Genomic DNA, 10,871 nt, shown 5'->3' with positions numbered 1-10,871 from the left:
TTGGGGGCGGGGGGAGGGACAGCATTAGGAGATACACCTAATGCTAAATGACGAGTTAATGGGTGCAGGAAATCAACATGGCACATGGATACATATGTAACAAACCTGCACATTGTGCACATGTACCCTAAAACCTAAAGTATAATAATAATAAAAAAAAAAACTGGTATGGCTGGATGCCTGATATAGTCCTCTTCCTCTTGGCAATAAAGCTTTTCTTAGATAGCATTTTACCAAGAACACAGGAGTCAGTGGGCAAATAATTGGACCAACCAATACTTTACAAACATGTTAATTTTATTGAGTAGGCATCAAAGCTTCTCTCTGTGTCAGGTAATGGAGAAGCCATGTCACACAGATTACAGAGCTATTTTTACTTGAAATAATCTTTCATAAAAGAAAGAAATTAAATACAATTCTTCTATAAAAAGTGCAGTAGTCATTACTGGAAGTTTTCCAAAATGAAAGCAAGATTTACTACATATTGCAAAAATTGGTTTAGTGCTTTAATACTTTACAAAGTAATATCCCAACCACAGAAGACAGCTCTTACAATGGGTTTCTTCTCCAAGAATGGACCGGATTGAAAAGGATATTTGCATTGAATTGGAATTAACACCTGCAGGTAGAAAGGGGTTCTGCACAACTGGGTCAAAGTAATGTGACTGACGACCTATTTTTGCCTCAGTGTTTTCCTTTGTCCACAGTAATCAAAGAAAATGGGAGAAATAAAGCAACATATGTCATCCAAAAATCAGTCAAAGAAACCAAAAAAGAAAAAAGAAAGAGGAACATTCACTGACTTCATTAGGCCAAACGCACGTTTAATGGAACAAAGCAAATACAGGGTAAGGATGGTCCCTTGTTATAATTAACTTCAACAATCCTTGGTTAAAACAAGGCCAAATTCTCAAAGGTGATGGTGAATGGAGTTCAAACTCCGTAGATGAGGCAGTAACGGGTCACTAAGGAGCTTAGTCCCTCTGTGGACCCAGCTGACCCTGTTCCTTGCTCCTAACAGCGCCTTATATGTAGGACTAAGAGCCCAGCCTTTCCCACCTGGGGGCCCAGGGAAGACAAGCTCCTACTGAATGGTGACTGGCTCTGTCAGAGGTGGGGCTTGCCTCTGTGTGTACGGGGGCTGGAGGCCACAGCTGATCTCCAACACATGCTCATGGTGAGCTTCCTAGTTTTGGTCCTAAGTTAGTGGAGACAAGCTGCCCCACTCCCCACTGCCAAGTCATCATTCCATATCAGGTGTTTGGATTCCATTCCTGCAAGCGGGAAGAATGTGTGCATAAGAGCTGGACAGCCCATAGGGCCTGGGAGACCTCCAGAGATACCTGCCTTGGAGAAAGTTTGCATGGGCCAAGGGGGCAGACTCTTGGGAAGCACACACTCCCTCCCTGAGTGCTGGCAAGAGCAGGCCTCCAGTCTGTTTGGGCAGCAATGAAAGGGACACTGTTTATTTGGCAATTCAAGCACAGGAACGTACATGTGTGGGCCCACTCACTGCTGGCTGGACAGCTGCAGAGAGGGCATTACGATGGAGACCTTACACACCCTCCCATGAGGGACCTGAAAATATGGCATCAAGAGAAATGACAGCAAAACCACGGAAGTGGATTAAACAGAAGGACGACGCCTTTAACCAGGCCACAGTAGGACCAAAGTCTCATAAGAAGCTTGTAACAGTATTTTGCCAACAACTCTTAGAAGAAAACGCATTTGGCCAAAGGACCTAGAAGTAAACACCAAGCTTAGGTAGTTGTGAAAATCATCTGGCAGGGGCAGGAAGGTCATTAGAGGACCCACGCCTCCCCTGCTGTGGGTGAGGCCACCTGCCAGCACTGGAGGGCCACCATGCTGGGGCCTGGGCCCAAGGAGGTGTGTGTTGCTTGGCTCTGTGGTGTCAAGGCTCTGACCTTCCAGTGCACCTCCACCAGTGGCCAATGGGGATATCCGGGGACCTTGGCTCTCTGGCCCTGCTGCTTCCAAATTTGTCAATGCAGTTACCCAGCCCTGTGCCAGTTCATGTTTGTGACAAGCTCCTCTTCCTCTGCAGCCTTGCTTTGGTTGCTGGAGGATGAGTCCTTCTAATGGTCAGGTGGACTTCCCCTGGGCTGGGCCATCTGCTGCCACCTGTGTTGAACCGGGAAGGACTGGGAGACACCTAAAGACTGATTACAAAGGATTCTCTGGAATGGTCCAGGTCTACAGTGACCTCATGGAGTGACGGGAACCCACTACTGTGCATCTGGCTACGAAAGCTACCTGTAGAAAACTGTCTTCATCCCAGCTGGTTCCAAAATGCTCCCCTGCCAACAGTGAGCCTCACGTTTGTGAGGTGGGGCTAGCGGCAGGGCAGGCATTCACTTGTCTGTGAACAGAAGCCACCGCTGCTGCCCGGTGTAACTAACCATCTTGTACCCATAGGAGCCAGGTCACTGGGTCAGCTAAAGTTCTCACAATAATAGAACCCGGATTTGATGAAAGCTGAAATTGACATTTTCTGGCCTCTTAATAGTTTTCAATTTACTGATTTCATTTCCTTTTTTCAATAAATACTTATCCAGTGCCTAATACGTGTCAGGCACTGTTGTAGGCACCAGGATACAGCAATGAGCAAGACATATAACAGTTCCTGCCCACATAGAGCTTACAGTCTATGGGAGATGGGGAGGCAAGAATCAAATAAATGGATGAATGATTAACATCTACAGCACTCAGATGGTGATAGGTGCACAAGAAGAAGATGCAGAGAGGTGGGTAGGGAGGAGGGTGGGGCGTGTTGTCCTTTTAAATAAAGAAGTCAGGGAAGGCCTCGTTGAAAGGTGACATTGGAGCAAAGACTGGCAGGTAGTGAGGGGTGAACCATGTGGCTCTCTGGGGAAGAATGTTCAGGTAGAAGGAATGGCTTGTGCAAAGGCCCTGAGGCAGGAAGGTGCCTGTGACTAGAAATGGCAGGAAGGCCTACATCCCAGGGCAGAGCAGCAGGCAGAAGTAGTACTGGGGTGGGAGAGGCCTTTGTAAGGACCTGGCTTTTCCTCTGCCATGGGAGGCTGTTTCTTCATTTAAAGTAGCACTCCAGTGTCTGTAGATAAATTCTAAAACAGCTGGTTTCACTAATTTGTCCTCATTAAATAGGTTGCTTTGGTCTTGAATAAATTCAGCCTATATTTACTCTTAAAACCAAATGGTACTCTTTGCCTTATGTTAAACTAACAAATTATGTATATATATATATCCTTGAGATGCTCTTTGGGAGGAATAAAAAGATATAAGCAATGTGCATCATTCTGTATGTACATAATGAGGATTAGTGAGGCCCCCTTTTTTGGCAAGATTAAAATAGCAAAAATGCAATTTTCAACAAATTATTTGGCAAAATAAATAGAAACAGTAACATTACTAGCATGGTTGGAGACGATGGCTTCAGTGCTATTCTACAATTACGTGTGTCTTCGGCTCAGCCTGGTGGGGCCAAGTTCTTCATACTGCACAGACTGCACATAACTGTTGTTCCCAAGGGGTCCCTGCAGGGCATCTCCCTTGCTCTTTTCTGCTGGGGGTGCAGTGGGGAGGAATAATAGATCTTTTGGAAAAGAAGGGACCCGCATAACTGCTAACAGGCCAATTTGCACAGTGCCCGGAGCTGTCTTTCGTGACAGAAGCTTGCAGAGTGGTCCAGCCTGGATGTGCCGCAGGGCTTCCTGGGGTGAGCGTGGGGGGTTCTCCCCATGGCGTGTGCTGGCCTCTCTATCATGAACTACCCAGGACCCACTCCCGAGTCAGTGAGGCAGCACTGGCAGAAATACACTCTGGGCCAACAGACCCAGAGCTGTGGAGACGACACGGGCAACAGGGTGGACTTGAATTAAATAAGAACAAAGCTGAGCGCTGGTCACTGCCCCGGCCAGCCACACTGAAACAGGCCAGCTAGAGTTTAGAGTCAGGAGTAAATGGGAAGGTGGTGCCTCAGATCTCCAGAGAGCCACCACTTTAAGGCGTTTTGGAAGGGGCTACCTGCTCCCTGGCATGCCAGCCACCTCTGGGCCCTTCATACGGTGTGTCTGTCCTCAGCTGGCAGCAGAACCGGACTCAACTAGAGCAGGGGCCGCCTCTGCAGCCCAACGAGGATGAAGCCAGAGCTGGTAAGGTCTGTCTGACCCAGCAGGGCTCGCTCAGCCACAGAAACACACTTCTTCTTATTAGAAGCACTGAAGAAAGAAAAAGGACAGAACACTGGGGGTACTTAATTTGTAAAGTCCACACCAAGATGAGGAGAAAAAGAATCATGTCCATAAAGAAAGGAGCCCCAAACATACAGTATATGCCTTCAGCTTTTACTCCAGGTCTCTTAGTAAATAAAAGACTCACATGGAATGGAACTTACACACATGGATTTGGAAAAGTCTGTTTTTCCTTGTACAAATTTCCCACCACTGATAAGTACAGCCCTTTTATCTTAACTAATGGGAAGTATATTTTGTTAAGTTTATTTTTGCAAAGTAGAATAGTTTGCAAAATAAGTTTGTGGACACTAAGTGGGGGGAGGTGGGGGTGCGCGATGGACCCTTGCCCCTCCCCAGAGACAGGACGGGCACTGCATGGAGGATGTCCACACCCTGAGGTGTGCGCCTGGGGGGCATGGAGGGTCCTTTTATCTTCAGCCCCCCAATTCTTGACAGTAAGCTATGAGAAGTAGTAAATTAAATCATTTGGGAAAACATTCGATTTGTAAAGTAATAGATTCAAATGCCACTGGGTGGTAATAGGTAAGAAAAAGCCCACAGTAATTTAGTGAATACAAAGTATTCATTTAAGAGGAAAGGTACAGTACCAAAATCCATGAACAGAAAAAAGGAAATCAAGCTTTCAATAAAAAAAGACATTGATACATTCCCACTTTCAGAAGGTATCTGAACAAGCAGCAAAAAGCGTTTAACCCCCCGGAGCCCATAGCACAGCTCCTTCCCACCTCCAGTTACCCTTCCAAGGGACAACCCTGTGACAATAAAGCGTGCAAAATATTGCTCTGTGGCATGTTCTGAAAATAATACAAAAATAATTTTTATAGTACAGTTTAAACTTGTCTTGTAAAATTTCAACGTAACACAGCATAAAATCTACAAACAGAATACACTGAAAAACACCTTCCCTTAACAATATATTAAAAAAATCATTTACCCAGATAACAAATGTGCAGGAAATGTAAAGTAAATTTCTGAAATAACCTTCGCAGGGGTTTAGAAGTATCTGGGATTCTCTGGAAACCTGCAGTCCCTTGGAGACACCTGTCCTTTCTAGAAAGGGAAGTGTGGCCAGATCAGGTGGGGAAGGCTGCTCTCCGGCAGGGTCAGCTAGGGCAGCAGGGCCATGCACCCCGGTGGGACTCACCTTCTTCCCTTTTTCCCTGCTCTGCAAAGGGCCCTCATGCCATGGAACATGAGGGAAGCCCTTGGCCCACATACAGTCAACACAGTTTTTATTAGTTCCTGGCCAGCCTGCTGAAGTTGGTTTGCAGCCAGGGACGAGGTCTAAACGCCTCTTCTCAAGGAGCATGCTGTCGGTGCACGGGACTAGCACATTTAATATGACCATCGGCTCTCTCCCCTTTGCATTTTTCATACTGTTTAGAGAAAGGATGGATCCAGATCTCTCACAAAAGGAAATGGCTATTCCTAAGTCATGTGGACTGAGTGGTAATGTATCAGCCTGGAGCAGGTGTCTACAGGCGTCTGGCGCCTCGTTACCACACTGAGAAGCTGGGGCGCAGGATGCAGCCAGTGGCTTTATCTCAGGCTCTTATTTAGGGCACATCTGTCATCAGATGGTGATGGGTGGAGGTAACTTAGAAATGCAAGGGTAGAATAGGTCCTGGTGTTTTGATAATTACGTACTCTGCCTGGTTTGGAAGGTTTTCCTCTATTACAATGGACTGTTTTTATTCTCTCTCTTTTTTTTTTAAATTAAACAAACCTGGCAGATAGTGTGAGAAAGAAAATATCTGAATTTGCATAGCCAGTTTTAGAAATTTCTGGTTGGCTGTTTTTACATTAAAAAATGAAAAAAACAAGCAAGCAAGAATTGACTTTATGCCTCCTTGACATCTTGTGCATACGAGTTTGGTTTCTGAATGGATTATTGAAGCATTTTTAAGGTTGGGTGTCTCAATCTTTTAAGAGTGAGGAGCATGAGGAGTGGCCGGCATTCACACCTGAAGGAACACTTTCTGTGACCCCACAGCTTTGGATGCCAAAGCAGCTGCTCAGCGTGACACAAAGAATCAGTCCAGAAAGCTGCCACAGACCCTCTCCATGAGATTTTTTTAAAACCACTTTTGTTTTCTGAGTAATAAAAGAAACCCCAGTAATAGTAGGGACATGGATGTTAGTACAGTAATTATCACACATTGAAAATATTGTTCAGCAGGAAAAGTAAAACTTTCAAAAAATTTCTTAAAGATCCTATTTAATAAATAATTTTTGATTTAAGGAACCACTTATGCAAAACTTGAACAAATTACTGAAAACTCCACCTGCTGTGGAATAATTAAAAACAAAAAGGCATTACTCACAGGAGATACTCAATTATTTTATTATAATTTCTCAAACAAGTAAAAAAAAATCCCCTCTCCCCCCCTTTTTTTTTGTTTTTGCTGCTCTTTAGTTAGGGAAAAAAGCATCGTTTCTAGAGGAGAAGCTGGCTCCAGTGAAGAGATGGTCGACCTCCTGCTTTTTCTGAGGATACACTCACAGCAAAGCCAGGTGCTTTCTCCTGTCCTAGGATTATTAGAAGCTATTCTAAGGCTCTCACAGGTTTTATAGTATTCTTTTGTTAGTGAGGATTTTACCCATCTTATCCTCATTTCTTGGAAACAAGCTCGTTCCTTAGTGAGGCAGATTTAGCTCCTCAGTGTCCTTGGCCAAGAACGGTGTTCTCCGGAGGTAATCTTGGAAGGAAGAGGCTGCATATTGCTGCTCAAAACAGGGTAGCTAAGGACACATTTTTTTTTCCTCAAGAAATGTAGGAGGCACCAAAAAAGAGACCGCTCAGGGATCGGGCTGCTCCCTCATTGTGTCACGAGACGGAGGCAGGGTCGTCCTGCCCCGTGGAGAGGCCACGATCACAGTGAGTCCCTTTACCTGGCTGAACCCAGACAGATGCAGGTGTGGAGGTGGGCTTCCTTCCTGGTTCCCCCAGCCCCTTCCCTCTGGAAAGAGCAGCAGCCTAGTGGGGGCTTACACAGTGACCAAAGGGTCAATTCCTCGCTGTCTCCTGGGGCACCGAAGGTCACCGCCCAGGGGCCCGCCAGCGACAGTCCACTGTGGAAGTGCCTTCAAAGCAGAAAAGTGAGCAGGCTGTCCTATCTGCTCCTCTGTGAGCAAATCCAAATTGTGAGATGGGAACCCTGCTTTTTGGACCCTAGGTGTCTTTGGAAAGCTCCTGTCACCTGAGCTGCGCGGCACTGGGAGCCATCGCTGTACCTCACCGCGCCCGCGAGACGGGTGGTCCAGTGCCCTTTCCACGGCCGCCCGCGGCTTGGATGGCAGTGTGAATGGTGCTTGAGCCGGGGCTGGGGGAGGAGGTTTTGCTTATGAAATGGAGCTGTGTGTTTCTAAAGGGCCACAGTGACCACAAGGGCGTCAGCCGGCGGCCAGGTTCCCGCCTTCTCCTAGGCCCCGGGATGGGAGGCAGGTAGAGCCCGCAGAGGAGCCTCCACCGCAGCCCCGGGTGCGCGCTCGCTCTAAGCCCTGGGTACTACCAACCGCGCACAGGGGACCGCTACCTGGAAGAAGTCATCGCTAGGTTAGGAGAAAAAAAAAAAAAAAAAAAAGCATGTAAAACACTCCCTTCTAAAAACAAAGGGCTGCGAATTTCTTTATTTCTCTTATTGAGGAACAAAAATACTCTTGCAATGGCTATTGAGTTTCCACAGGTACGAGGCAGATACTAGGCTAGCACACCCACTTCCAACAGTATGACTTGTTTCCTATCCGTCTACTACCTGAGTGGCGTCAGTGTAGGTTCAGGCACCATTAGGAACGTTTGACCAAACACGTACACGGCACTGACAGAGGAGGCGCCGGCCTTCCGGTGGACCAGGGCATGTAAAAAAGACACCGACACAATGGAAAAGAAATCCTCGAAGGTAGAACCTCGCCGCCCGCGCCGCGCCGCTCAGGGCCGGGCCCCGCGCGCCTCGCGCCGCCGCCGGAGCTCCTCGCGGTAGCAGTAGGAGCAATAGTGCTCGGTCTCGGCGCGCCCGTAGAACGCACAGTTCTCGCGCTGGCAGCGCCGCTGCGCCGGCCCCGGGCCGCCACGGCTGCACTCACCGTTCGAGCGCGCGGTCGGCGCGTCGGCGTCGGCGAACTCCAGGACGTCGCGCGCGGCGCCGAAGCCGTTGGTGTAGGTCTGCGACTTGTGCTCGGCCGCCCCCGCCGCCCCGGCCGCGCCCGGTAGGGCTCCAGGCACCGCGCGCGCCAGCGACTCGACCGTGTTGACGGTGCGCAGGGCGGCGGCGCGCGCCGGGCTGTAGCTCTGCGACGATAGCGAGCGGTTCTGCTGCGGGTACGTGGCGCACGGCCGCAGCGCCCCCACGGCCGGCGCGCACGCCTCGTCCCGCGCGCCCGACGCCTGCACGTGGATGACGCTCTGGCGCGCTGGCGCCGGGGGGCTGCGGCCAGGGACTGGTCCGCTGGCGCCCGCGCGCCGCGCGCCTCCCGCCGGGGAGGCCGTGCCGCCCGCCGCCGCCCGCGCCGCCCGCCCTGCCGCGGGCCCGGGGCTCGGCCGCTCCTTGAGCTTGAGCACCAGCTGCGTGGGCGGGCCCGGAGAGGCGCGCTCCGGGACCGGCGCGCCCTCCGTCTCCGGTCTGCGCGGCGGCCGCTTGGCCGTGGAGGCGGCGGCGGCGGCCGCGGCGGCGGCGGCGGCGGCAGCAGTGGCGGCGTCGCGGCGCCGCTGCTCCTGCTCGGCACTGAAGCGCTCCTGCGCGCTGGTCAGGTAGTAGCCGATCATCTCCTCGTGGAACTGGTGCCGGTGGCTGGTGAGCAGCAGGCCGGCGAAGATGAACTTGCGCTCCCCCTGCATGGCGGCGCGCAGGATGTTGAGGCTCAGCTTCACGTCCGTGCTGTACTTCCAGGCGTCGACCCGCGGCCCACCGCCCTTCTCCGCCGGCGACGCGCCCGCCGCCTTGTCCGTGGGCGACGGCGTGGTCTTCTCCGACGGCGACGTGCTGGCCGACGCACCCGACTCCTCCTTGCTGCCCTTGCGCGACTTGGCCTTCTTCTCCTTGCCCCGCTCGGCCGAGTCCCCGTTCTTGCCGTTGGCGGAGTTGGCGCGGCCCATCTTGCCGTGCACCAGGCCGCCGAGGCCACCCATGTTTTTCTTCAGCTTGATGCCCAGCGTCTTGCTGAAGCTGCCCAGCTTGTTGGCCACGGAGTCGGCGCGCGTCTTGTCCTTCTCCTTGCGCTGCTTCTCCTTCTCCTTGTCCTTGCCGTTCTTGCCGTTATTGCTGTTAGAATTGCTGCACACCGAGTCGCGATCCGAGTCCAGCGAGTCGGCCAGGGACTGCACGTCCTCCCCTGCCGAGGCCGTGGGAGACTCCGGCTGTGCCAGGGGCGCCTGTGTAGAGAGGGAGGGCCAGAGCGAAGGTGGTTAGAGAAGAGCTGTCCACGCGCCGCCGAGGAAGACACACCTTGCCCCTGTGTTGCCGAGGCTAGGGCCCTCGACCTTCACTGTCCCAGTCCCCACTGTCGCTCTGGTGACTATGATACCCGGATGGGCGGTGCTGAAGGAAAGGAGCAGATAGGAGTGGGCTCTGATCCGCTGCAGTAGTAAAAGGATGTAGGGACCTCTTATCTGCGTGTCTTCTGGCCAGGGAAGCTGGGGTGTACTCATTCTTTCTCTCTGGGGGACCTCAGGTACTTGGTACCCTGGAACCCTGAGTGGGAGATTGGAGCAGGGTGCAGATACCCCACTTGGTCTTGGTCCCCAGAACCTTGTCACAATTTAGAGAGAAGATCAGGTTCAGACTCTGGCCTTCCCCCACTGGCGAGGCCGCCTGCTTGACCAGACACAGGTCCCAGGCCGGCCTCTGTAAGGATGGAGGCCTTCAGGTGGGGAGGACACTGGGCCTGCACAAAAGTGTCTCCCCTGAAAAGATGTCTCACTTCACGCCAGGCATGGGACAGAAACCTTGCACTCAACCTCATTCATCGGATCCTTGATTCAGGGATGCCAAATCACTTCTGGAGTTCCTTTCTCACTCAGTTTGGCAAGGTGGAATGCTAAATTGAGGAGGATTCTGAAATAGGCCTGCGCTCAGCAAAAAAGATGTTCCCATTCCCAGAAAAGTCCCCCTGGGTGGGGTGGGGTGACGCTGGGGAGCACACCTTGGATGAGACCCACTGATGAGGTCAACCAGTCTGAGGAGGGCACGACCATATCTGGGGTGGGGGGAACCTGAGAAAAGAGGTGGGAGGGCAGAGAGGCAGGCAGCACCTACTACTTCTCTGTAGGGACCTCCCTGGGTGAGGAGAGAATTCTGACCGAGTGTCATTTGACAAGAGGCAGAGCCTATCATGCTGGCCGCTGGGTGCTGCAGGAACTGGTGCTCATACCTGAACAGGCTTCCCTGGCCTCCAGGGGATGAGCCTGGGAGAAGGCCCATTGCTCTCCCACTTAATTTTTGTACCCCCCCAAACCCCTCAAGCAAGTCCAAGGGTCGGTGACTGTCCTGTGACCAGATCACCCTGAAGCAAAGGTGGGCAGAACTGACCCTCACCACCTCCCACTCTGAAATTCCTTTCCCCTTCCCACCTGGGATAGGAAGGTGTGAAGTGTCTCAGACTGGTGTGTGAGACACTAAA

The 10,871-nt window shown here is 51.4% G+C and overlaps 1 protein-coding gene across 7 annotated transcripts in view; it reads right to left on the bottom strand.

The window, feature by feature from the left end:
• Positions 1-279: 279 nt before the first annotated feature.
• Positions 280-10,871, bottom strand: part of OTUD7A (OTU deubiquitinase 7A) — a 397,910-nt gene continuing 387,318 nt past the window's right edge. For all 7 annotated transcript variants that reach the window (XM_055278535.2, XM_055278539.2, XM_063639042.1 and 4 more), the window contains one exon: positions 280-9,624. In XM_055278535.2, the coding sequence (XP_055134510.2) occupies positions 8,185-9,624 (1,440 nt within the window). In that variant the 3' untranslated portion in view covers positions 280-8,184. The remainder of the gene's footprint in view (positions 9,625-10,871) is intronic.

Source organism: Symphalangus syndactylus, chromosome 5 (assembly GCF_028878055.3).
Source record: "Symphalangus syndactylus isolate Jambi chromosome 5, NHGRI_mSymSyn1-v2.1_pri, whole genome shotgun sequence".
Taxonomy (NCBI): domain Eukaryota; kingdom Metazoa; phylum Chordata; class Mammalia; order Primates; family Hylobatidae; genus Symphalangus; species Symphalangus syndactylus.
This window is presented reverse-complemented; position numbering and strand designations above follow the sequence as displayed.